The sequence below is a fragment of the Ursus maritimus genome (genome assembly GCF_017311325.1).
Source record: "Ursus maritimus isolate PB19 chromosome X unlocalized genomic scaffold, ASM1731132v1 scaffold_X1, whole genome shotgun sequence".
NCBI classification, from domain to species: Eukaryota; Metazoa; Chordata; class Mammalia; order Carnivora; family Ursidae; genus Ursus; species Ursus maritimus.
The window spans coordinates 21,325,446-21,353,156 of NW_024423319.1; the positions used below are offsets into that span (position 1 = coordinate 21,325,446).

General features: G+C 44.7%; 1 protein-coding gene across 1 annotated transcript in view; it reads right to left on the reverse strand.

Moving 5' to 3' along the window:
* AFF2 (AF4/FMR2 family member 2) overlaps window positions 1-14,737 on the reverse strand; it is a gene marked incomplete at its 5' end in the record, with an annotated part of 301,462 nt that extends 286,725 nt beyond the window's left edge. Inside the window, 2 exons of the mRNA XM_040628214.1 lie at window positions 4,169-5,029; window positions 14,579-14,737. Of these exons, the coding sequence (XP_040484148.1) occupies window positions 4,169-5,029; window positions 14,579-14,737 (1,020 nt within the window). The remainder of the gene's footprint in view (window positions 1-4,168; window positions 5,030-14,578) is intronic.
* Window positions 14,738-27,711: the final 12,974 nt, after the last annotated feature.

The following is a 27,711-nucleotide window of genomic DNA, read 5'->3' on the forward strand; positions in this document are numbered from 1 at the left end:
CACGGCGTTCACTGCATAGGATACAAACCAAAACGGGCACAGTCACAAACGTGGGCCACAACTTTTCAGCTGGTTGACAAAGCCAGCCACTAAAATATGCTAAAGCCAGATCCCATCAGTCATATCAGTTTCATTAAACTCTTCTAAGAGACTCCTAGTTTTGAGGCATTGGAGCCTCAGATAGCCTGAGGTCACAGCCAAGGGCAGCACGTAAGGCAAATGACCCTTTATGGGGATGGCGCTCCCCCCATTAGTATTGTACTTGTGAAAGCTTATTGGCCTAGGCTGGAAATACTTACTACCTGTCATCGATCCTTTCATTTCCATGCAATTATTTACTTCCCAAACAATCCTACCGACGAATTGCACCCAAATGCAAAGCTAGCCACACCAAAAGATTTTTATACTAATGAGAAACGTAAGCAAAAACATATGTCATGAAGTCACATATAAAGCTACATTTATTAACAAATTCATTTCCTAATAAAATACCATCTGCAAGCTACCCTTAGTTTCCACTTGATATAAATAGGTCTTTTACTGTTTTCAGATACAGTTCCCAGAAAATTCTTCTATGCTCAACTGCAGAACACATCAGTCTTTTTTTTCTTTTTTGGTGGGGCGCGGTTGCCTGGAATGTTGGTAGATTCTGTAAAACTAAGTTTTTAAACAAATTATTTTGTTCCAAAAGCATGCTTCAATTGAAAAGCTAACCTTTTGCAATAAAGTCGGTTAGACTCCTAGAATCCCTATCATTGATACAAAAATTCTAAGAGGCAAGGAAATGTTTCGAGGATGGGCCATAATTAAAATTTCCCCACTCTAGACAAGAGCATAGCCACAGAAACAAACGTAGGCACACACACATGTTCATTCCATTTCAGTAATAGTTTATGTTTCTCAACTCACGAGTATATGGGTATCTGCTTATTTGTGCATCGTAGAATGCTCTTTTCTGGTCATTCAACACCCCCCCATGCACTGCACTAACACATGGGTCGGCCTCTCTCACTAAAGCCAGGGACAGAATGGGATACTCACAGAGACCCCGTGACTGCTCTCCGGACAAGCCCTTTTAGCAGTAACTCTAAGGAGTAATGCTACCACTCATCAACGATGGCTGCTTTGACTGGGACCCAGAACCCAATGCCTGGACCTCTTGGCGCCAGGGACTGGGGCTGAATTCGCAGGCTGAGTGCTTTTGAAAAGTGCATCAAGATTTGATGGGGTGAATTTCCAGACTTGGTCAGAGTTTCAGCCACATAAACGCCATTAGGTACAGAGCTCCACAACACTCCACCCTGTCTATATTAATGCCCACATTTTAATCTACACCCTTGTAAGCTCCTGGGCAGGCTGTCGGACCTCTCATTTCCTTTCGCCCTATCCTCGGTTTTCACATTACCCTTGAAGCCAGTACACTCTCCTGACTTTAGGGCCCTAAGCGTCTGTCCTACCCCTCTTTCAAATCCTTTCTTGAGACCTAGATTTTAAAATAAGTACTCTCTCCACTGATCTCTCATCATGACTTTATCGCACCTGACCCATTTTTCGTAAGAGGCTATACCAAAGTCTATTTGTACCGTCACCAAAGGCTGCGTGCACACAGGCAGCTCCTTGGATCATCATCTCCAGAGTTGAAGACAGCTCAGACTCTCTTTGGAAATGTACCTCTCATTGGTGTGCCAGAGCATTGAGAAAAAAAAAAAAAAAGCATGAAGTCGTTTCTGAATCTGGGTCAGCCATGTTGTGAATGTACAAGAGAGAGGATTACAAGGGAGTGAATCGCACTGGGTCTGTGACCTGTCACTTGGCTAACGAGGTATGGACGCAGGCTGACAGACCTCTTGATGGGCCAGTGCCATTCCCAGACCAGCCCTGAGTGATGGCACTGCCGTGGATATCAGGGCAAGAGAAGGGACAAGAGCGATATCCCAGCCTCTCATTAGACTCCTCTCTCGAGGTGGGCTTCTGTTTGGATTTTAAGCATTGTAGTCCTGTATGAAGTCATCCAGTGGAAATTAGGATGAGGATTTCCAAACGATTGTGCAGGAGCAGAGCAGAGTAAGACACAGGCAGATAGGCTACGATTCAAGAGACAGAGTTGATGATAGATTTTCTAGCATTTGTTCACCTTGGTTCGTGTTAGTTGATCAACACCATGGCTGAGAAAAGGTACTCAAGTAACTGTTTTTGAACTTCATTCATTCAACAAACATTTATTAAGCATCTACCATATGCCAGGCATTTGCTAGGCGCTCGGGATACAGAGAAGAAGGAGACGTTCCTTGCTCTCCAGGAGCTCACAGTCTAGTAGAGGAGATAGACACATACACGAGTGACTACAGTACATGAAGTGAGTGCCAGTCAAAGCGTACAGAAGGCGCTAGAGGAGCCCAGAGGAAGCAGCCTGCGGTAAGCCTGGGGGAGTCAGGGAAGCTTTCACAGGCAAAGGAACAATCGAGCAGACTTGAAGGAGGAACAGGACTTCACCAGAAAACAAGGGAGGGTAGGGAAAGATGTTCTAGGCTGAGAGAACGGCAGGCACGAAAGCAAGGAAGCGGGATAACGCATGACATGGCGGGGAACCACACGTAGCACCACGTGGCTGGGACTGCGTCCACATGTGAAGAAATGGTGAAATGGCAAGTCAGAGAAGGAGCATGGAATCAGAGTGAAGAGCTTTGTATGCGGGACTAAGAAACCTGGACCTTGTCCGGGAAGCGATGAGAAGGCACGGAAGAATCCAAGGCAGGGAGTGACATGGCTGGATCTGCCCATTAGGTCAGCCTGGATGGAGGATGGTTTGGAAGAGAGGTGAGACCAGAGGGAGGGAGAGCGGGGGGCTGGGGGGCTGTCACAGGGGCCCACGGGCACTCGAAGGCAGGGAGGGTGACGAGGGGACGGGCTGGAGAGATACTTAGGAGGAAGCTTGACAAGACTCCATGAATGATGATGATACAAGAAGCAAAACCACCTCAGAGATGAAACGATATGAAAAACATGCATTCCGAAAATACAGCCGACAGCCCCGCTCCGCCCTCCCTCCGTGGTCCCACCGTCCTCCGCCGTCCCCGTGTCTGCCGAGCGTGAGTAGCGAGTAACGGCGCGACACCCAGGGCACACACGGGCAGACTTCTCTAATTCAGACACCGCTAACTTGGAATCTGCCACAAGTCACACCGACTGTCTGTGCCTCCTATAGAGTAAGAATTTCAACCTACTTTCTTCCTCTGTGTCTTTTCAAGCCTTTAGGCACCAGTAACAGGAATCCAATCTAAAAGCAGTGGTTTCTTCCAATCAAGCGCTGGAGGTGCAGTAGGCAGCCGCTTACATGGTGGTGTCTGAGGGGCACCCCACACATGTCCCCCACCCAGGAGCCACAAGGCCTGGGATCCAATCATTAGCGAGTCATTCCTTTGGGAGACGCTTGGGTCCCTCCGACTTCTCTTTTATAAGGCAATGGTTCCTGAGATGGGTAGGACACTTAGTCATTCTAAACCCAGTGGGATTGTGGTTGAGCACAATGACTTTGGCTTTGACAGAAGGGATCAAGGTAGTCTAAGAGAGCTATGGAGGTACCTGTGGAAGACGCTGGTGCAGAAGGGAAGACTGAGGGACACGGAAGATAACGTTAGGATCCTGCCAAGGAATGGCCCCACAAGCACTCGAGAAACTAAGATTCTTAAAGAATGCCTTCCACTTCCGATGCCAGCAAATCACACTTTTACATTCTTGTACCTTAAGGAGCTTCTGTGTTTTATGCTTATGAGATGCTATTTTCTAGTGAAGGCCTATGGTGACTCCCAATCTTTTCGTGGACCTCACACTGCTTACGACCAATTATAATCTCCAGTGTTGTTAATTTGTACATACGACTACAAGTGCACTCTCTGAAACTATTTTATAAGTGCAACTTTTCATTCACTCAGACTGACCTTGTCTGTTGCCATTCCACATTATGGAGACTTAACTGTATTTGCGGAATGGTAATCAGTCAAGTCACAAGCGACAGAAGATCGAGACTCAGACTCTGACCTTGAAGAGTCTCATCTAAGGCTCGAGAAGGTAAATAAGAGCCGCTTGTGAATACTTGATTATAGAGGTTAGAGCAGTGAACTAAAAAGAAAAAAAAATGAAACAAAACAAAACTTTAAAAATTACTTACTTCACTTGTTTGGAGAATCGTGAACTTTGGCAGCTTAGGCTTTGAACTGGCTGCACTGGGTTTTCCATCCAAGAGTGATCCAAATGACAGATTCCCAAAGCTGTTCTCGAATTCAATGGAAGGTTTCAGTGTCGGAGGGACGTCCGGTGCCTGGTCCTGGCCATCCATGGGTCTGACATACGCAGTTGGCTTTTGCTGCCCCATGTTTGTTTTGCAGTAAAGCCCTGGTGGAAAGTTCTGAACTGAAAGGCCACTGCTGGGAGCTAACAAAGAGGAGGCAACTAGGGGAGACCCAGGAGCTTGCACTGTAAATTCAGATTCTTCTGGGGAGACGGACTGAAAGATTTCTTTGAACGTATCCCCTACACCGGATTTGAGACTACTGTCTTCCTTTGCAGACGCGTTTGACTCTTCAACGGCTCCGACCTGGGGCTGTTCTGCTGGGTAGACAAAGAAGTCTTCCAGTCGGGCTTGGGGCTGGTCCTGTGTAGACGGCGGCGGCTTGTTTGGCTGACCACAGGCCTGGCTGGCTGAGACAACACTAGCGTTATGACTATCGCGTGGCCAGTCAGCTTTTGATTTCCTGTTGCTGTGTATGAGAGTGGAATTCAGTATCACGACGGAAGGAGGAGGCATTGGTGCCGAGGGGTGAGTGCTATCCTGGTGAGGTGGGAGCATTCGGTTCTTTTGTTCTGGGAAAAAGCTCGGTTCGGTTTTGTTGACGGGAGTCTGGGGCACGGAATTCTTTGGGATCCCCACTAGGTGATTCTGATTAGAATGGTTAGTTAGCAAATCCTTCATTTCATCATAGTTTCCCAGCGTGTTCTGGACTCGGTTGGCAAGTGCATCCCCTTTGTTTGTCTAAAATAACAAAAAGATGGGGGTGGGAGGAGAGAGAATGAATAGGTTTGTGTTTCCTAATGTTAATGTTTCAAACAGATGTCCTAAGTAGACCAGCATATAGGGTTCTTTAAAATTCTCATGCTGCCATATAATTTCATGCTTTTCATGTGCTATGTAAGGAAAAAAATCAATAACACTATTGAAAGAGCCTCTTGGAATGAGCTGTGTGGTTAACGTCTGTATACTCCCTGGCCTGTCCGTAAACATGCTCATTGGGAGAAAGTTTTAAATTACGTCGCTTATGAATTTTATTAGCAAAGTAACTTAGTTTAGGTCAGATGAGCTGAATGGTTACTTTCCATATTGTGATGAACAACTTCAGCTTAGTGATCACTGGAATTGTAATGGAACGTTCGACTTATATTTGCTTTTGACAGGTCAGCCCTTTGTGCCACATTATACCATGAAAAAGGCTTAGCCCATTGGATCAGGAAGTCAGTGAAATTGTGCGATCATGAATATATTGGTTTAGGAAAGCTCAACATCTAATTGAGCTAACACGACTAAAGCGAATCTACTTCCTTTTAATCAAAGGACTGTATGAATTCCTGGTACCTGCCCATGTATTCCGGGGGCAACTGTGCTCACGTATTGATGATTCACATGTGTTCACTTTGAAATGGGGCAGTTGTGCATCAACACTGACTCAAGCTCTCCTGTGTCTTTTCAACGATTTAGAAAAATTTATTCAAGAATTAAACTGTTGCTTACGTAAATCAAAACAAGGCCAGATTTCCAAAGTGATGTTGGCAACTAAATCGTTCTATGGACAATCAATCATCCCCTGTAGGAAATACTAATCTTGTTAAAAGTGGCTCTGGTTGTTCTTCAAATAATTAAGTTGCTGCATGGGTTTTTGTAACACAGAAAGCACAGCTTTCCTAACTAGAAAATGGTGGATAGCTATATGCTCGGAAATGACTTTGACGAAAGCTCGGCTGGTCATGTTCAAAAGTGACTTTTTATTATTCCCTTTACCTGCCAAAGGTGTTCTTAAATCAAGCTACTGGAGTCAGAAGGGCAAAGGACTCCTTTGTGCTAAAGCTGCACTATTCTGGCCCAAGATATTGCAACAAAACAAGGCTACTGGCCTCCATGGAGCCATGTGGCAGTGGGACCACTGGATGGGGAAGACGCCCACCTTATGTAGCCTCTAGGTTCCCGGGGCCACAGGCATGTTCTCCATGCATGGGAAGGGGCGACACCCTCCCCACTAATAACAGCCTCCACTGAAGATAGATGTTAACTTCTCAGGTCTCTCCCATGCCCTTAACCCAGCCCAAGCTCCTGGCATCCACGAGGAGTGTGCCTATCCGAGTGTAGGATCTCAGTGTAGACCTAGGCTGTCTGGCCGTGTGCTGTGCTCTGTATGTGAAGATGGAAGTGTGCAGATGAATGGAGGGTGAAGTGCTGGAAATGGATGAAATCACCCAGAGAAAGAAAATACAGAATGAGAAGATCAGCTCAGGAGGCAACCCTGGGGAACGTCAACCTTTAAGCGACCGAGAGAAGAGGAGCCGGCAAAGGATACCAAGAAGGAGCAGCCAGAGGGGGAATCAAGCTGGTGACCTTGGCCTCGTTGTTAACATGATCTCCGTGTACTGTATGCAGTATCCAACTCATAGCATGTGTGAAATCATATAAGACATTTCCAAAGAAATGTGGGCAGTGAGGGAAACAGGATTCCAGAGATTACAGAAAAGTATGCTCAATATATGCTACGAGGGTCCTATTGGGGGAGGGAATTTTAGAAATCCAATAAATGTCTGTTTCAGCTCTCTCATCCACAAGAACACCTAATATTGCATCACATGCAACCTTAGTGCTAAAGCAGTGATTAAACAATTAACATTCCATATAATCCTCAGCTGAAAAATCGCTCCATTTTCAGAAGTACATTTGAAAGGCCTATTTAACAGATAGAGACGGGTAGAAATCACTTTCATTCCCTGAAAATCCCTAGGTTTGTCCATTTTAATGGCACAAATCACTCTTCAGCCAAGGCCAGATAAACTCTGGAGAGAGTGTTCTCCTTTGACAGTGGTGTATGACCAACCATTTGGGGAGCAGCCAAACCCAGTCTCCCTTCTATTCAGTCCCTTAATTCAAAACAAAGAGATTTCATCATGCTGAGGACCCAGTACGAATTTAATGCAAGCTTTAGGGGCGCCTGGGTGGCTAGTCAGTTAAGCTTCTGCCTTCGGCTCAGGTCATGATCCCAGGGTCCTGGGACCGAGCCCCATGTCGGGCTCCCTGCTCAGGGGGGAGTCTGCTTCTCCCTCTGCCTCTGCCTCTCCCTCTGCTTGTGCTTTCTCTCTGTCTCTGTCTCTCTCTCTCAAATGAATAAATAAAATCTTTTAAAAAAAGAATTTAATGCAAGCTTTAAATACATACAGAGTTGCTCTGGGCCCTGAAACAGTTTACCTCTTGGGTCAGATGATGACCTAATGAACACTAATACATGGCTATCTTCAAGGACCTGACCCAGCAAGGGGGGAGACGACACCATTTCATTTCCCATGTTAAATGCCTTTATTTTACACTGCCTCGTTTCATGAATTTGGATGTTGCTTCCTTCCCTCACACAAAGAGAATCCTATAGGAAATTTTCCCTTTTTGCCTTAGCTACCAGGAAGCTCAAAGCTCAATGGACTGAACGTTCTTTGAGAGTTTACTGGACTCGCACTGAAAGTTCATTGAATTTCCATTCAAACTGAGCTCTTCAACATCCGAATCTTGCCTTGAGATGTCAGAGAGACCAGGACAATACCTCAAAGTCCTGAAAGATAATTCACTCTCTCCAGGTCAACGTAATCAAGACTCAAGAACCTTAAGACTGATTTGCTTGCAAGCAAGCTGGTCACATTTCTGCTCCTGTTCAGCAGTTCTTCAATGGAGACAATCTTGGTTAGGTTTGAATGTCTCTTCATTTATTTCTACTGTTATAATGATCTGGCTTTCCAATGCATGCTAAGATCTTTTTCCCCCATCTCTAGGTTTTAAAATATGCTTGAAATTAGGAGAACATCTAAACCGGCCAATGTCTAAAACCGTGTCTATGTAAGTAAAATTAGAGGAAAATTAGAAGTTCTTTGCATAGGTCTAGAAAATCAACCCCCCACTATACAGGGTATACTACAGTAATGATTTCTTTTCCTGCATAAAACTATGAGCTCTTAAAGGTCAGAGCCTACCTTTCATCCACCTTTATATCCTCAGGACTGAGTACCACGTCAGGGGCATATCAGATACTCAAAAAAATTGTTGCTGACATGAATAGAATCCAATTATAATTTGTATCCTACCTATATCAAAATAAGGCTTTACAATAGCTTGGAGTAAAAAGGCACATAAATGGAAAAGCAAAAGTCAGGCTGACTTGGTTACTGTGATTGAACATTAAATTGAATTTTGAGCTTCCTGGTAGCTAAGGGAAAAAGGAAAAACTCATAGCTTGCCGAATTCTCTTTGTCTGATGGAAGGAAGCATATTTTAATTTATTAAATAAGACAAATGGTTGCCAGATACTAATGTAAAAAGGAATTCTTCTCATTGGTTCAGTTATAAGAACCTTTGAACATGGGGTACCTGGGTGGCTCAGTTGGTTAAGCATCTGACTCTTGGTTTTGGCTCAGGTCATGATCTCATGGGTCGTGAGCTGCAGCCCCATGTGGGGCTCCTCGCTCAGTGTGGAATCTCATTGAGATTGTCTCCCTCACCCTATGCCCTTCCCCCTGCTCTGTCTCTCTCTCTCAAATAAATAAATCTTTAAAAAAAAAGAACTTTTAACAATAAAACAATTTTTTTCAGCACAACTTTACAGAAGATGCAAAGATGTTCTTCATGTGTCTTTTTCTTATGATGACTTAAAAAAGAGCATTGCATTAAAGTCTTACTCAAGTGAAGGTATATCTATCTATACCTTGGAGTTAGGGGGCCAAGCTAATAGCTCCAGGTGTGGCGTTTTCCTGTGCACAAATGACACAGGGCCGGCTGGGATAACTTGGAGGAAAGAAGGGGTGTCAACTCCCTTCGACTAGCTTCCTCACACAGCAGTGGTCTCAGAGGGACTTGCAAGCGGAACTGCATAGCAGACAGTTCAAGGTTGAGTTCACTGGCGACACTTTCTGAGTTGCTGATTGAAGGAAGATCCATATGCTTTGCATAACAGACGTGCTGTGGCTACAAGTAGGAATTACCATGGTCCTGCTTAAGACACACACTGGTAAATTCAAAACAGTCACGAGGCAGGGTTAGGCACAGAGGACACACAGACACATAGCCTGAAAAAGTCCACCATGTAACAATCTCCAAATAATTAGCAGTACGGTCTGGATCGCCTGAGTCACCTCTCTGCCTTTCCGCCACCGGAGCTGGGCAACTGTCAACCAGTTTTTAAACTTCTCAAGATGTAGATATGAGAGCCACCAGACAGGAAACCCCATGGGGCCTGAAATGCATTTCTGTACACCTACACACCACAGTAACTTCGGAGTCACACCGAATGTTCTTTCGCACCCTCCGGAGTCTTAGTAATCCTATTAAGGAGCAAGGCAATTTTGACTGGACATTACAAACATGGCAAAAATAAAACAGCCATTTCAACCAATTATAGGCTTCTTTCAATTGGCCAGTTTTTTACTTCCTGTTCTAGATAATTGGTTGATTCTTAAAGGTAACCTCTGCAGCTCTTATTTTCTAAATAATCACAATTTCTCCATCATCAAGGAAATGCATTTTCCAAGTATTTTCAGGCATAAAGTATATGTCTGGTTTGCGGCTCATGACTAACAGTACTCCTTCGTTTAGGCTTTTTGCCTCTCATTACTCTAAGAAATGCAAAGTTGGCTCAGTTTGCTTCTAACGCTATCTACAAATCAGTAGTAGAAGTTCATCACAAGACTAATGCACTAGGAGGCAATTATGCCATCGTATTTCTTTTTAATAAAAAGTAGCAAAATAATTTAAGTTTTGAGGCTCATTTTTTTCCCTTTATTTCATTGTGGCTAATGTATGTGATTTAGCAATTCCTTTTTTCCCTAATTGTAATATTTTTACAGTTAATCTCTCTAAGCTGTAAGTTGCTATTTCTTTCTTTAATTATAATAACGATAATATCTCAAACTTGTACAGCACTTTCCAGATTTCAAAGCAAGGTCTCCCGGCTCGTTTGACTTGATCCTTAGTAACAGCCATGTGAGTCAGCAGAGCAGCTCTGATCTCAGTCAGGCTTCTACCTCCCCAACCCAAATGACCTTGGGTAAGCCACTTAATCTCTCTGTGCCTCGCTTTCCTCATTCTCCCAGAGTGCAAAGACTATAAAATGTCAGTTACTGTTGTTGCCTTATTGTTATTATTATCAGGGATTATTTCCTATCAGGTATTATTATTCATTTCAGAGAGGAGGAAACTATAGGTCAGAGGAATGAAGTTTCTTCACCAAAGTCACCCAGTACGTAGGTAAGCTTATCAGGTCTTCTGACCTCCTGCGGGAGGATCAACAGCTTCCTGTTACAGGTACTGAACCACAGAACTGGGTTCTAGATCCACCACTGGCATGGATATGAAGCTGCAGAGAAGCTACCTCACCTCTCTGAGCCTCAAATTCCTTGTGGGCAACATAAGGGAAACGAGTACTCCAGTTTTCGTAAGGACTACACAGGCACATAGAAAGCCCTAGCACGTGCCTGGCATACGGCAGCCACTTGATACATACCAGCTCCTCAACCCGCTCAGTCTTTCCACACTAGCCTAGGCATGTCAAACAGCTTCACATCTTTCAAGTGCTTTTGAAGACACCCTTCTCAACACCATAGCACAAAGTCAGATTTAGAAGTTATAAGCAACAGAAGCAGCCTCACAGAGAAGTTTCCCATCACCAACCACATGCAGGGGTGGTCAACATTCTTTCCATTCTGAGAATGGTAGGGGTGAAGCAAAGAAAGGAAAGAAATCAGTCAGGATGTTGAGAGATCACCATTTCTTCCAAGTGCCGAGAAAGGGCAGGGTCTTGGGGACCGATGCTCATTGGCTACTTCAGAAGTTACCAACATTACTGGATAACTGATCAGGCCACGTTTTAGGCTTTAGGGTGGCAAGAGGTTTCCTGAAAGTCCTGATCCACCACCAGGAGTTTTGATTTTTAATTTGATAAGCATTCCCACCACAACCCTAAGGTAGGGTTCAGGTAAGTCCTTGTCTCTACCAGTGGACCATGGTCCAGCTCTAACACTCCTACTGCCACTGGCGTGTCCAGATACTCCAAGGGCGTTCACACCAGTCCAGGTATAGGGAACTGATGGAGGTGCACATTAGTTCCGGTATTATAATATGGGCAAACTCTTCAGTGATCTCCCAGGAAATCCTGAACGCGGACACAGCACAAGATGGCAGCTGGTCATCAAAGCAAGGTGAAAGAAAGAGAATCTCTAGGTCATCAACTGTTAGCTTAATTCCTCTCCCATACAATCTCCACTGAAGAACAACAGCTCTTCCCCATCAAGAAACATAAAGGCAACAGGCTACTAATCACAAAATAGGCCTGGCCCTGAGCTAGACAAATGTTCCCACCTGGCGTCTCTACCTGATACACCCTTGTCATAGCAAGAGAGATGACTTCTGAAAACTTCTGGCAATGTTGGTAACAGGTTTTTATTTTAACTGCCTACTCAAAAATACATTGCTGACATCGAAAAATAAATATGCATCTATATTACAGGCCTTGTTAGCAAGAGATGGCATTTACCTTGAAGGTACAAGGCCATTAATTCAAAATGACTTAAAGTTATAAAGAGGGGATAAACCAAGGGTACTACACCTCATCACGGAAATAGCATTGAGCACGGAGTAGATTTTGAACTTTGAGAATGACTCTGAGTAAATGAGTCTGGTAGGGGTACACCTACCATCTTTCTAACTCATCCAAAGATAAGATGTAAAACTCCTCTGGTTATTCCTCTTTCTCAAGAAGGGAAAAGGCATCTATCATCCTTTGATCTCTCCTCCACTTTCTGCAAAAAATGGAGGCCACAACGTCTTGCCATGGCTGGTCACTCTTCACACACTCTTGACTTTGCTTGCTCATCTCCTCCGGGAACCTGCTCCACACATCGTCACCTCTTCCTCTGGTCGCTTCACCCTCTCCCTCTTGACTGACATTGGGTCCTTCCCATCAATCTCTAAACATGTTCACATTTCTCCCATTATGAGAAAAAAAGGCTCTTTCCATATCATTTCTCCCCTCAGGTTCTAACCTACCTTCCTTTCTTCCTCCCTCCACACAAAAACTCACTGCCTTGCTGTCTTTCTTTGTTTTACCGCTTCCCATTTACTCCCTGACCCCAGGCAGTTCCCTTTCCACAACAAGCACCACCATCAACAAATAAAACAACTCTCCCTAAGGTCACTGATCCCCCCACCCCCTTAACTACCAAATCCAACAGCCACTTCCCAGTCCTGACCTTTCCTACCCTCTCGGACACAAATAACTAACCAATCCCTCCTCCATAAAACCCTTGATTTCTATGAAATGATTCTCTCCTAGTTCTCTTCCTGCCTCTGTGATCATTCACTCCTTTTTAGGTTCCTTTCCTGGCGTCTCCTTTGCCACCTCTTTTACTGCTTAAATACTACTGCTCCCCAAGATTCTCTCTTTGTCCTTCTCAGTCATCTGCTGGCTTCCACGGCTACCTCCCTGCTCAAACCTAACTCTCTCTCCTGAGCGCTCTCATTAGCTCCAGGTCCCTACACCCAATGCCTACCGGGTAGGTCTCTCTTCATATCTCACTGGCATCTCAAACCAAATGTGCTCAAAACAGAATTCTTTTTTTTCTTTTCAAGCACCAACCCTGTTTCCTCCTGAACAGCCTGTTAATGAGACTGCCATCTTCTCAAGTCAAAAATATGGGAATCATTCAGACCTGTCCCACCCTCTCCACAGCCAGTCAGACACCCAGTCTTGTCATGTCAACTTCCTCGCACTGCCTTAAATCCTCCCTGCCATGACCGGTCCTGAGCGAACTATGGAAGCTTCTTTATCTGCTTTCTTGTTTGCCTCACATCCAACCAACTCACCACATTGCCAACATCGTCTTCAAAATTCTTTGTCCTGCCCATGCCCTTACTTGAAAGCTTGCAGTGACTTCTCTTCGTGTATGGAATTGCGTTCACACTCCTTGGCACGAGGCACCAAGTCTCCACTAACCTCTCCCCTGCCTACCTCTGCGGCAGCTGCCCTGCACTCGTGCCTTCCGTCGCTCATGATGAAGTCTCACTCCTCTTTGTGCATTCGTCTAAGACGTGACTAGCACATCGTGGGCCTTCGACGAATGTTTGCTAAACTCATCACGTCTCTAAACACACGCGTTCAAAGGCAGTATATAAATTAAATCGATTGTAATAGGAGAAATGCTTTTTTAAGGATTATACTATTATTAACAAATTGGAAAGGAGTACTTAGGTGACCTAACTCTCTTGGTCAGATTAACCGAACTCGGAAGGCACCTGAGTCTCAGTCAAGAGCTGCTCACTTATCATGAACAAGGCAACAAGGCTCTGGTCTCAGTGGCCACCGCGCCAAACAGCTTACTCCCTACCCCAAAGTGGTATTTGTGCCGATGCTGTCCTTCCCTTTTCCAGAAGTCATTGTCCCCTAATTGGTGCCCTTCTAAAAGCACGACTCTCAGAAATTTCCCTCTATTGTTGTTTTAACTCTTACATCATTTTGTTTCATTATGGAAAATTACACTGCTACTAAATTTCAATAAACACCAACCAGCTGCCAGCAATTCCACAAGACTCTTCCCTCAAGCCCCACCCCGAATAGAAAGTTCAAAGGCAGTCATTGTGAAATCAGTACTTGTAGACAGAGCAGTAGGGGCTACGAACTAGCTAGAACACCGCTAGGCAATCAACCTGGCTGTGCCACCCGCTCCCCCTGCCCCGTTGAGGCAATCTCCTCATCCAGGACGATTAACCACCAGGAAAAAATGATTGGCTTTTCCCTTTCTCCTGGAACGAGGATTTTCAAAGAACACTCAAACCACTCCACAGCTGCTAACAACCTAACGTGGGAAAGGAAAGCGAGGCGACCGCTTGCAGATGGCACGGATCGGGAGGAGAAAGAGACACAGCCATTGACCTTCTGATGAAGTCTTCAGGGGCTGCCTTGCCAATACTCAAGGGGGGGGGAAGCGTCAAGAGGGCATTGCTTGCTGTCGGAAGTGCTGGGCAGGAGAGAACTCCTGGGAGACAAGAAGTCTCGCTAGTCCCGTTGAAATTGGACCGTCCTCCCCAAAGAAGACAGAATTTGTCTCTGAAGACTTCGTCAGAAAGCTGCAATTGCCCCAAATACAGTGTATGTCTAGATTGCATTTGTCAAATATATTCTCCTGGAAATGATTTGGGTGCTTTAAAAATAGATTAAATGTTGATTTAATCAACAGTGTGTTCAAAAACGTAACAAGCAACCATTTTCCAGAAAGATAAATTACATACATATTCAGCTACCTTGTACGGCTCCCCGAAAAGATCAAAGCCTGAAGAAAAGAGATCGTCTTCTTGCTGGACTTCTTGATTCCTCCGCTCCCATTCCCTTTTTTTAAGTGCACTACGGTCTTGTTCATAGTGACTGATAGGAAAAGAAAAAGACAAAAGGAGAACAAGATTAATTAGTCATGTCATTCAGATCTCCCTTGTTATCAATAAGAAAAAAAAAAAAACAATACAAGCCAAGGCTACCCAAATGGATACACTGCACAGGGAGCAGAGAAACCTTTTCTGGACTCCCACAGGGTTTAAGATCCTGACCAGTTCTTTGGAATACAGAAGAACATGGAAACGTGCTCATTAGAAACCATACTCATGCCCACTTAAGTGTTCCAGAATCCTCTCCCCTTGTCCCTGCTTGAATACTACAGGCAATTACAGGCTCCCCAAAAGTCAGTCCACTGTGCGGAAAGGTACTGAAATCAAGTTCCTTTGTGTTGCCAACTGCTTAGGACTCAGAATACACAGATGTTACGAAGTCCTAACAGAAAGGAATTAACCAAGACGTCGCAGACCAACCGTAATTCTGTCCTGAGCCCACAGCCAGTTAGCCTGTTTAACGAAATCACAGGAGCGTTTATGGACGTTTTTGGAAGTCTACAAAACACAGAACCACTCACTCGCTTACATTCCTTTTTTGTGATGGTGGTGCCTTTGCTCTTCCCATGGTGTGTGCCATAGGAGACTGACAGCCTCGCTAGGAAACTCTTCACAAAGAAAGATGTCTGGCTTGAACAGCAAACAGCTAGCAATAAAAGGTGTCAAAAGCCTCGAATGACCTTAAGGCACACATGTTTTATAAACTCTGTGTCGTTCTGTGACTCGTCACGTTTCAGGCTTTCCCATTGGAGGATCAGCACAGTAGGTTCCAGATAATATCTCAGATATACTCCGGGCCCTGGGATTTTATAGAATGAAATGCTTCCCGATGAAGAAAACAATTGTGCGTATTACACTATAATCTGTAAGTCTCAAAAGTGGTGGATTTTATTTTGTCCATTGGGTTTTCTTTTCCCCTGCTTTTGATCAAAATCTTACCCGAAGTGAGCACATATATGCGGGGCAAATTTAAATTATATAAACGTATGTAGAATGCCTAGCAGGTGCTGTACAAATGTTGCTTTCCTTCCCCATGTTAATACTGCCATGTTAAGACTTAATTAGATAATTGGCATGCAAATGAACATAATAGCTAAAGGAATTACAAGAGATACACTGATACAAGAGTATAGTCGGCAGGTTTTGAATACATCCCAGACCTTAATGCCTCTCCTTGGTCGCCTAGTTTGCTCATGAGTATCATAACTTTTAATTTACAAACTAAGAGCCCAGAGCATGAAATATCCATGGCAGCTTAACTAGATATTGATATACATGGAGCGTGAGATGCCACTACACTTCATCATCCCCCTTTCTCCACAGGAATCCTCCAACTGACAGATTCAAAGTGACTTTGATAGCCTTATCTTCTGAATCAACAACACTTCATTTCTCCGATTTAAAAAAGTGGCACCAATGAAGGGATGTTCAGACGTACGTTATGCTTCCACGACACAAACAATGCCAGACACGGAGGAGCTCTCTGGGCCGGTCACGAGAGCGCTCAGCCAATGCTGTCACCATCTGGGGAAAGCAAAGCAGCTCCAGAGCGCTACACAAAGCCCAGACCCCACATCTGGGCCTCGTCTGGTCAAGAAAGATGCCAAGTCCAGATCCTGGAAGGCAGCCTGTCCTGGGGAGTCTCAGACGCCATCCGCAGGGATGACACTTGCTGGCATCCTCTCTCCTGGCCGGACACAAGTTGAGATCAGAAGCACACACGTCCGTGGGCCGCAACGTCTTTGTGGTGGAGGCCGGCGTGCCATCAAGCAGACACAGTCGTACCGTCAGACCACGCACACGGAGCGCGAGCTCGGACGGGAGCACCGCGCACCGCGCGTCACCCGAGCCCATGATCAGTGTGTTCAAACGTAGGAAAGAGAAGGCCGTCAGGGTGGAGGCGGACCCACAAGTTAAAGCGATACTGAGTGGGGGTGCCGGGAAGGTTTGTTGCAAAGGAAGCCCCTTGGTTTCTCTGCCTGCCACAGCAGATGCCTTTCCACACAAAAACAAGAGCTCAAGTCTCATGCTTGTGAGGGACGCGAGCAAGATGGCGGTTTTCGAGCCGTCTGTTCTTTCGGGGCACCTGACAGCCCGGCACGACAGGCCCATAGATCACACTGAATTCTCCCGTGAAGAGAACCGAAGTCCTTTGTTCTCTTGGCTTGACTAACTACCTTCTCCTCCGAGGGAAAGACAGAATTAAAACCCTGAGGGAAGAGAGGGAGGAGGAGAAAAGGAAACGTGTTTCAACTTGCGGGGCACCGAGCGGCCAGCAGCCAGGGCACGTTGGGCACTTTCGACCTGGGTTTGATTTGTGAGGAGGCTCTTGGCTCCGTTTTGCATCAGTTCATTAGCCACCAAATTCCAGACGAAAATGGGAAGAGCAGATTGAGTGTGCACATGGGTGTTATCTGTTGCAAGCAAACGGCCTGCCGCATTTTTTAACACATACAACAAAGAACAGTTAATTCTCCTATCTCTGACGAGAATGAATTGAATCGCCACAGAGGACCACTGCTCTTGGAAGGCAACCAAATCGCTCCAACTTCTTCCTCTTTCGCTCAGCATGGCGTGGTATTGAAAGCTTCACAGGATGAGGTATAATGGGGAATGAACTGCTCGGCGATGAGGCTTTCACAGTGTAGAACATCACCGATTTCTGACGGAAACCAAAATTACTAATTTGAAGCACCAGCTAATTAAAACCACAGCTATGTATTTAGCCTCTTGTTATACCTACTGCAGTTTATAATTATGAGGACCTCTTTATCTACTCAATTAAAGTTCTTATGATTCAGGCAGGTTGCGTTTGAACCTGTGAGCCCTGCGGGGCCAAAGGAAAGCACATGGCTGTCCCCCCATGGTACGATGTACCTTGTACAGTCGCCAGTTTGTTTTCCAGAGAAAGGAAGGGCTCCACGGCCCATGAAGAAATGCTCAGGCCAGAAATCGGAATTAATCACGTGTGATTGGGCTGAACAATTCAAATGTATTCACACTGATGGGGACTGGGGGAATTGGTCCTATCAGTGTGAAAACCCACTTCCCGGTTGGAAGGTGGAGCCAGAAAGTTCAGGAGGAGGCCTCTCTCTCTCTCTCTCATAGCAAGTCAGGACGTTCTTCCAGGGTTTTTTCTCCCAGAGAGAATATAGTTTGTCACATTACGGTGCCATCAGAACCACCGACTGACCACTCACAACTCACTTTACTCTTAATTAACCAAAGGCCTCTGATTTCTCTCTGTCTCTCTCCGCAGCCTATCTCTTGGAATCCCTGCTTCCCTGACCACTGCGCTAGCTGGTAGGAAAAGGACAGAAAGAACGAGTTGCATGTAACCACTCTGTTACTCACACCGATGCAAGGTGTAATGATGAGAAGCTTCTCTCCAGAACGGGGCTCTTCTGTTAGCTCTGATTTCTTCACTCACCAGTCAGTGCCCCTGGCCTCAGTACCCGAGAAACTGCCCTCAGTAACACAGGAGATAACTAAGACGCTCCTGAGAAGAGGGGAGTTGTGCCAAGCCCTCACTGAGGGAAAGACAAAGTAGATGTGAACCTGGGTCTCATCCACCTTCAAGGTCAGGTGATTTCTCCTCCTCATCTTCTCCTTGGCCCAGATACTCTATCCTTGCCCTTAAACCAGATCATGTACACAGGTAACTCCCGTTTTCATCACTAACGGCCACAGGTGCATCGCTAGGATGATAAAACCCAGAGCACATGTAGATTCACGGAGATCGAGAGAGTTCAATTGTGCTATCTTCATTAGCTCCCGGCGGTAGCAGCTCAGGCTGATGCTGCAGCCTCATCCTTTGGAACAAAGACTGTCAGAGCAGGAAGAGACGTTGGCAGTCATGCAATTGTGGTCTCTTCGTTTTCCAGATGAGGAAATTGAGCTCAGAAGGGTAATGGGCCTCACAGCAGGTTTGTGGCAGCACTGGGAAGGGGGGCAAGAACCCAGGTTTTCCAGTGCCCAGACTCGTCTGCAGCCCACGCTTCCATCGCACTCAAGAATAAATATCAGTCCCATCAGCGCTCTGTTGGTCAACTTTCCTTAGGATTGTATTTGATTAGAGACTGCCAGTAGGAAAAAAACTTTAGGAATTTAATTTGGATTCGAGTATAGAAAAACCATTAGTTTCCTTACACCGAACATACAGACCCTAAAGGGATCGTAAAAATTAACTACATCTGTGGGGAGAAGCTGAGCGGGGGAGAGTAAAAACCAGTTGAAGTCCATTTGGTCTGTGTATTTCATGAAGTTTAATAATCATCGTTTACCTAATTTGGTGATTTTACAAAGCTAGTTGGGGAAACATTAAAAAAAACACTGCTATCTTAAACTGACAAGTTTGTTGAAAAATACTGCTAACTAATACAGGATTTACTGTAGTGAGAACATACATGAAGGTAAATAATTCAATCTCATTTTCTAATCCGACTGGCACTAAAATACCTTTATTTTGGCTAATATCTTTGTAAAGGCATAAAAAATACATATTTAATTCACCCAAGGGACAAACATGAGCTATAACTCACTCCTTATGGCTCTCCTGGATGAATCTCTGCCATCTCTAAAATTTGTATTTATACTTACTACATGTTCCAGAGTTCCAAGTGGTATTTTTTTTTTTTTTTGTCAATAGCTAGCCCTGTCTTGAATTTGACATTGACCTAATCTTTACACAGCTTCTATTAGTTAAAAAAAAAATCTCTGCTATTGAATACCCTCAAAATTACCCCCCAAGTTATGTACTTATTTTATCTGTTAATATCCATGAGCACTTAAATGTAAAGCGCTAGGGGCACCTGGGTGGCTCAGTCGGTTAAGCATCTGACTTTGGTTCAGGTCATGATCTTGGGGTCCTGGGATGGAGCCCTACTTCTGGCTCCCCGCTCAGCAGGGAATCTGCCTCTCTCTCTCCCTCTGCCCCCCCCCGACTCATGCGCATGCACGCACTCTCTCTCTCTCAAATAAATAAGTAAAATCTTTAAAAAAATGTAAAATGCTAAATTCAAAACTATTAAATAAAGCTAAAAGCAGACCATAATTATTTTACACATATAGGGGAGACACATGAGAACCTTGGATCTGGAGATGTGAACATAGCCTTGAAAGTGAGTTTCTAAAATCAGTGGAACCTCTAAGTCATGTTTAGACTGCAGGACTCATTGAGGCCTCTGCATAAAACCCGTCTCTTCACCAAATGGACTCTCTCCCCACAGACACGGGCTCTCATTTAAAAAAAAAGTCAAGATAGGAACAAAAAGGAGAAAAAACGCATAAGACATCTACTCTACACATCTGCTAGCTGCCCATTGGGCCATACCAATTTCTTTAGTTTTAGGGAAACAGGCAAGTGCTTATTCTTAGAGTTCCCTTAAATCTATACTTTTCAAACAAAGTATACACCAATACTCCCAGAAGTCCTGGCAGGTAACTGGTTCAATATGTCCTTGTAGGGGCACCTTTGGGGTGCTTCCACTTCTGAAAACAAAAGCAAAAATTCAGCTCATCCAGAAACCTGGTCAAGTCATCCTGCAGTGGGGTGAGTCAGACATTCTAAGAACCACTCTCCTCGTCTTGTGTCTGTGTCACTTCGCTCCCCTTAACTCCTGCTCCCCACCCCCTTTTTTTAAAAAAAAATTGTAACAAGTCTTTATTGAGATATAATTCACATATCATTCAATTCACCTGCTTAACATGTACAATCCAGTGGTTTTTGGTATATTCACAGAGTTCTGCAACTATCACCATGATACAGGTTGAGAATATTTTCATCACCCCAAAAATGAGCCCTGTACCCTTTGGTTACTGCCCCCCCCCATCCTCCCACCCAGCCTAGCCCTAAGTAATCACTATCTACTTTCTTTCTGAATGGATTAGGTTATTCTGGATATTTCATATACATGGAATTATACAACATATGGTCTTTTGTACCTGACTTCTTTCACACAGCATAGTATTTTCAAGGCCCATCCATACTGTAGTATGGATCAGTACTTCACTCCTTGTATACCTGAGTAATATTTCACTGTTATACCATGCTTATTAAGGGGGTTCACTGTTGTGAGCTTATAATGATTTTGCTGGGGTCCTCTATGTTTCCCATGAGACTTTATTCCTTAAGGGAAAGGTCTGTGGCTTCTAAGTCACTGACACCATGCTACAGGCGACCACAGCAAAGCTTCCTGTAAATAAATAAGTCACTTCAAATACAGATATTGTGAGGAAAACACTTTTAAAAAGTGTTTGCCTTAGGCTTAGGACAAAATTATTTTGACTAGCCTACCCAACTCCCCAAATGTTTTAATACTTCTAACAAATACACAATACTCAAGCGGCAAAGGCAATTGATTAGATCGAGGAATGGCAAAAACCTAGTAAAAACCAAACCCAACATCAACCAATAAACAGGTTCTGTGGTTTCTGAAGAATTCTGCAGGGTGTCCAGAAATTACGGTATCTGTTCTCAGAAGAGCTGAGCTGGCCCTCTACCTCTTTCCCTTCAAAGTCGCTTGATCATTTATGAAGCACTTTCTATTTCTAAGCCTCAGTTTCATTATTTGTAAAAGGGGAATAATCTTTCTCTTCCCTCTTCCTGCAGGTGGTGTCAAAGTTAAATTTGATGGTGGATGAGGAAACTACTAATGGCTGGGATCACTGGCACCCCGACCGATGTGACCTTCATCCCCGAGAACTTCACTGCACGTTAATTCACGTGTGCCTCAGCACCACCTGGCAAATTAGCAGCGCAGGGAATGTGATTTCCGTGTAAGGATGGGAAACAGAGGCTCAGAAAATTGTTCCAGACTACGAGAGCTACATCCAGGACACCACTCACCTGATTTCCTAATTCAGTGCTCTTGTAAAAAGTCTGAGACATGTAGTTTGCACAAGTTCCCTCTACACAACAAAAATTATAGCCAATTTTCATTATTGCTGAGGCCTAAAGTCTTTCTCGTAACAGATGAGGGCAAAGCATATGTCATCAGATACCCTCTGAGATGTTTTCTCCATAGACTCAAAACTGATCTTTGTGATAGAGGCACTCAATACAGGGACTTCATTCACAAACTCATACTGACATGAGGCTTAAAATCTTAACATTTAATCTAAATATTTCCAAATATTATCAATCTTCTATCATCTGGTTCTCAGTGCTGACTGAACATGGCAATCACCCAGGGAACATCTTATAAATCCTCATGCCCAGGTCACAAGCCAGGCCAAACGCAGCAGAATGTCCCAGAGTGGGTCTCAGGCATTCGATAGAAAATGACTCTGGTCTTCACGTATGATAGGATCATTTGTATATAAACTTCTTTAGTAGACCCATTTGGGTGTGCTTAAATCTGATGGACTTAACATGAAGGTAAATCCAGAACCAGGCCCCTGTGGGGAACAGATGTATTCTATTACGCAGAAATCGACATTGCTAATATATGCCGGCAGAAATGCCTTGAAGGCGAAAAGCAGCTATCGCAAGAACAGACTTGTCTGGCAGAAGAACAACAATACCACCAACGGCTACTCTCTCCTGACTCCTTGTTCCACGCCAGGCACCACGCCAGGCATTTTATGAGTATGAGCTGAACTTCACCCTCACCCAAACTCTATGAGCTAATACCAACCTCACTTTGCAGATAAGGCAACTGAGTCACACGAAATCCAGGGAGGCTAATAGGCCAAGCATCACACAGTTAGTATGCCATGTGAGCAGAACAGCTGTGGAAGGCACCAGAATTCCGAAGCCACCCTCTTAGCCTAAAAGAAGATGCCAGTAGGAAACAGAGACAGGCAGTGCTCGTGCGACAGGCACAGGACAAGTGAGCCAGGGGGAATGTCTAAAACCTGAACTCCCTTGCAGAGTATCTCGGCTTAGCAGGGACTCTTGGAGCTTCTTCTCAGAACAACAAGCGTGGGTAGACAGTCAAATAAATATTGATTATCAACAATATTCTAAGAGTGCACTAAAAGTCCAATTTTTTTAGAGGATTCCATTTTAATGGAAATGCAACTTTTATACCGAATGACCATAAGTCTGGCAACCCAAAGGTTCCCATCTGCCTACAGTGGCACTCAGCTTCTCAATAACTTTCTAGAAGCCTGTTAAGATGTACTTTAAAAGCAGTCTTTGCAGTGAAATTAAATTCTTTTGTCCTCACACACTCTAACCGTCGGTTAAGAGACACGGTCCAATATCCGCGACTGCTCGAGAAAGGGGCCTGTCTCCTCAGCAACTGTCACCTCCCTCATCTTCTCGGTGGCTCAGAATGTATGAGCCTGTATCTCCTTCACCTTCATGTCAAGCACCCCCTCCTCTCCCACACTCAGGAAGATGGCGTCGCACAAGACATACATAAACATCCCTGAGTTTCTTTGCGGCTTTTGTAACAGTTTCGTAGGTTAAGTATCTGATTTCCATTTTCATTGAAAATCACTTAAAAATAACGCTACTTCTGATCCATTCATTAAAAATGAGAATTCACTATCACTTCTTCTGGCTCATTGACCCATCGGTCACACAAACCGGTGTCTTACAAGCACCTCTCAGGCAGTGTGACCAAACCAAGAGAGCTGCAAACAACTTCATGATTCAGAAGCTTCCAAAACAGTTTTCTGAAGACTACCAAGGGCCTGAAGTGTATACTACCACCGAGAGTACTGGCAATGAGAGTGAATGTAGTGAATGTATTTACTTATATGACTCTTGAATCAGTTCAAAAACTGAAACTATATAAAAACCAAAACGCCATAGAACATTCTCTTTCCCACTCTTGTCAGCACCTACCCTGTTCACCACTGCCAATCACACGTAATCAGTTTTATTATGTTCTTGTTTATTCGTCCAAGGTTTCTTCATGCCCACTTTCGTGTCGACTTGAAATGATCTCATTTATAGGTCCTTCTTTAAACTAATCAGAGTTGAGGCTAATGCTGAGCTTTAAAGAGCTTCGAGATCTAAACCTGGAGCTACTTGAAGGAAAGGTGAGTATGCTTTTCATCATCAGACACGAGTGCATGGATCCACACGCGACACGGCGGTGACAGGCTCTGAGTGCTCCCGATGGCTCAAAAGGTCTCTGGCATGGGCTGGCCGGGGCTTGGCCTGACCCTCTGCTCTCCATGATGTCTTGTCCAGCCCCAGTGGATCCTGGCGCCGTCCTGCGTGCCACGTCCCCAGCTCCATACCTTCTGCCTCTGCAGACAACCCACACGGCACAGCTCTGTCTTTCGAATTAGGAAAAAGCCGCCTGCAGAATTTCCTCTCTATGCCCATTAAATATCGGGAATTCTTTTCCAAGTCAAAGCCTTAATAGAACCTGGGTTCTCATAAATGACACTTTTTAAAAGGTATTTTGTTTTCGGTTAGCTATAAGCAAGACAATTTCAATAACTACTTAATTTAAAACAATATTTTCTCAGAAATCGTACTCTTAATTACTTGCAAACTAAGGAAATTAATGTCCTTAACGAGCAGTCGATAATTGACAGTTTGAGGCGGACTCTATTTTCGCGTCTCACCAAACCCTTTGATCTGTGTGGACTCGCTCATTTTTACCCAGGCAAACTGTACCCCTTAAAGGCTCAGCCTTGGGGCCCCTGCTTCTCTGTGGCAGGCACTGCCGGAGCTCTGGCCTGAGCATACAGCCAGGCGCGGCCTGCTCGTGCGGTCCTCCGCTTACTGTCACGACCCATACCCATTCCCTCACGCGTCACACAGACCCAGCGTGGTGACCTTCTCCTGGGTCCCACTTCTCCCTCTCCTTGACGAGGTGCCTGACAAGGTGCCCTGCACCATTAGGGGTTGAAGTGTGTTCCCCTCAAAATTCATATGAAGTCCTGACACCCCCATACCTCAGAATGTGACCTCACTTGGAAATGGGGTCGTTGCAGATGAAATTGGGTCAGTTACGATGAGGTCATCCTGAAGGAGGGTGGGCCCTTAATCCCATATGACCGGTGACACTGTAAGAAAGGGACATTTGAACAGGGAGAACGCTATGTGAAGATGAAGGCAGACATGAAGCTACAAGCCAAGGAGCACCAGAGGCAGCCGCCACGCCATGGTGAGCCGGGCAGAGAGGCCTGGAACACACTCCTCCCTCACAGCCTTTTTCCTGCCCACACCTGGGGCTCAGACTTCTAGCTTCCAGACTGGGAGACGGACCATCCATCTCTATTGCTTAAAACCTGCCGGTCTGTGGTACGTTGATATGGCAGCCCTTGCCAACTCACCTGCCCTCAGACTGCGCCGCTGAGCCAGTTCACAGGGAGAAACGTCAGGCCACATCACAGTGGGTGCAGGTGATCGACATCTTAGGATTCCCTTTTTTACTCCCAATTACATGTCACCCATTCCTCTCCCTTCTACTCCAGCACCACTCTCTGTCTTCCCCCTTTTCCTGCTCTGTCTGAGAGAACTGTGGGTATTCAACAAAACTGTCACCAGAGAAGAATTAATGCATTTTGCTTCCCATTTACCTGGAAAAGTGCCAAGCTCAGTGTTCAGCTCTCAATAAATACTTTTTTGACTGACTGAATGAACAAATGACAGGCAAACATATTTTTTATGCCCAAGTTCAGTGACAAATGTTGACAAAGATCTATTAATTAATATATTAATTAACTTGTCTATTTAATCAACAAACATTTCCTGGGTACCTACGTCACATTGGGCACCATGTTTGGTGCTTGCAAAAAAATAAGACACAGTGCGAGTCTTGGAGAAATTCACAGTCCAGAAGGGGAGGCAAATCCATTCCAAAATCATCATAGTACAGGGCGACACATGCTATGCCCAGAGGAGCAAAGCGCTGTGGGAACATTCTCAGGTTGGGTTGGGGTGGGAAGCAAAGTCAGGCAGCTGTATGCCAGCTGGGCCTTGCGCGATGGAAGGGTTCACATCCTGCACATCGGGCTAGTTCAAGTATACACCAACCAAAGATGATCCCATGGGACAAACATGGACGAGTGAACAAAAGATTAAAGAGGCAGCCAAGCCCAGTCCCTGGGATTGCCCATGTCGGCAAAATTGGTCCGCGACAGTGGCGGCAGAACGGTAAGATTTTCTGCTCTTTGGAGAAGCTGGAAAATGAGAGTTTGGTCTTTGCAGATGCTCATATTCAAGGGTAAAACCCTAATTGCACTTGTGATACCGAGCGAGAGGAAGCGCCACACAGAAAGAAATGGATGGCTGAGATAAGCATGCGAATGGTGAGCTCATAAAGAATAGATGAGATTTCAAAGGGAAGCATTTATTGTTTCCTGTATTATAGCACATTGTCTCTCGATATGATTAGTTATCAGTCTCAGTTATCCAAAACTGGTATGAAATAAAGCGTTTACGCAGTTATGCTTCATTGATGTCAGCTAGGGGAGCATGAAAATCTCCATGAAGGTGGGTAATTGATGTGTAAATCAGAGCTCAATCACTCTGTAATAGAAATGGTCCCACTGAAAATAAGCTTGTTGAACACAATCACACACAAGTCAGGGGGAGGGAGGGAGGGAGAAGATAGAAGGCTTATTTATTAAAAATGATAATAACTGGCAATTTGTGCAATTTTCCCTTCAACAGAGGGCTCCTGTCAGAAACGCTTGCAAGCAAGTTGTGACCAATACATCCAGATAGTTTCCTTCTGTTCCAATGAACTATTTCTGTTTTATTTAAATGCTTAGAGAGCCTGGTGTGGATGTTTAAAAAGCAAATTAAAACAACATGTTCATCTTTGGAAACATGACACATGTTAATGACATCCGTTAACAACGCTTATCCTAGGTATGCTTTTGCTATTGTTCATAAAATCCTTCTGTCACTTTGCATTTGCTCTCTGAAGAGCAGTGAATAAAAATGGACAATGCCTTGCAATTTAGTATTGTAATATTTCACATTGAAACAATACTAACTTGTTCTTGTTGATCAGACAGCAGGTCCTATATCTGTCATTATAATCACCACCTTACTGTGGCTTAAGGTGCCCTGACAGTGTCTGGTGGCTGATTTTTCTTCCCTTCCACCAACGTCACTGAATAAAGAGAAAATTCTCTACAGCAAATGCTGTCACAGAAGGCTTAACCTCCAATATTCCTGCCAATTAACCAATTAATATGGAAAAGAAAGTGCTAGCTTTTCTTGTTTTTCCAGATCTTGTGAAAAGAAAGAGTCCACAGGAGAGGCGGGTTTATGCTAGGCTTCCAGCATGGAGCCAACGGGTTGGCCCAGCGCATGCGCACACCCCTTACGCGCACGCTAAGCACATAACCTGTGGCGGCCCAGAGCAGCAGCAATGGTAGAGACGCGCTCTGCCGCGCAGGGGAGGACCCTCTGCTTACCAGAGGTTACCAACTCAGCCTGTCGTCCCACAGTACACGGCACAGGTTATGTGCTTAGCGTGTGCGTAAGGGGGTGCACGCATGCGCTGGGCCAATAAATGAATCCGCTACATACCAAGATTTTAGATTTTCGCTTCTCTTTTGAAAAGCAATAGACTAATATCTGTATGGTACTTCTCCCTTCACAAAGCACTTTACACAAGCATGATCTTATATGAGACTTGGAATAACCCTGCGGACCATGAGGGACAGGCACTCAGTCCGACCACCTGACTTCCCATTGCACAGATGAAGACACCGAGACCCATACGCGCTAACTGCCTACCGTTCAACTCTGGCCCAGTTAAGCTGTGGCAGAGTCAGATATGAAGGCAAGTTGTCTGTGTCCGGGAACGGTTTGCTTTTCTACTATGCCACCTTGTGCTCTAATTGCTTTTTACTAATTCTGTTCTTCTAGAACATGGGAAAAGTTGCTCAGTGTGAGAGGAAAGGGATGTTATTTTAAGGTTTTTTTTTTTTTTAAACAACCTTCTATGGGTTATCATTATTAGTAGTCCACAGCTAAGAGCTAGCTAATAGCCCATAAACGTACCTTTGTGGAAAACAATCGAATGGAGGGACGTATATAAGATGGACTTTTGGAAGGAGGAGAC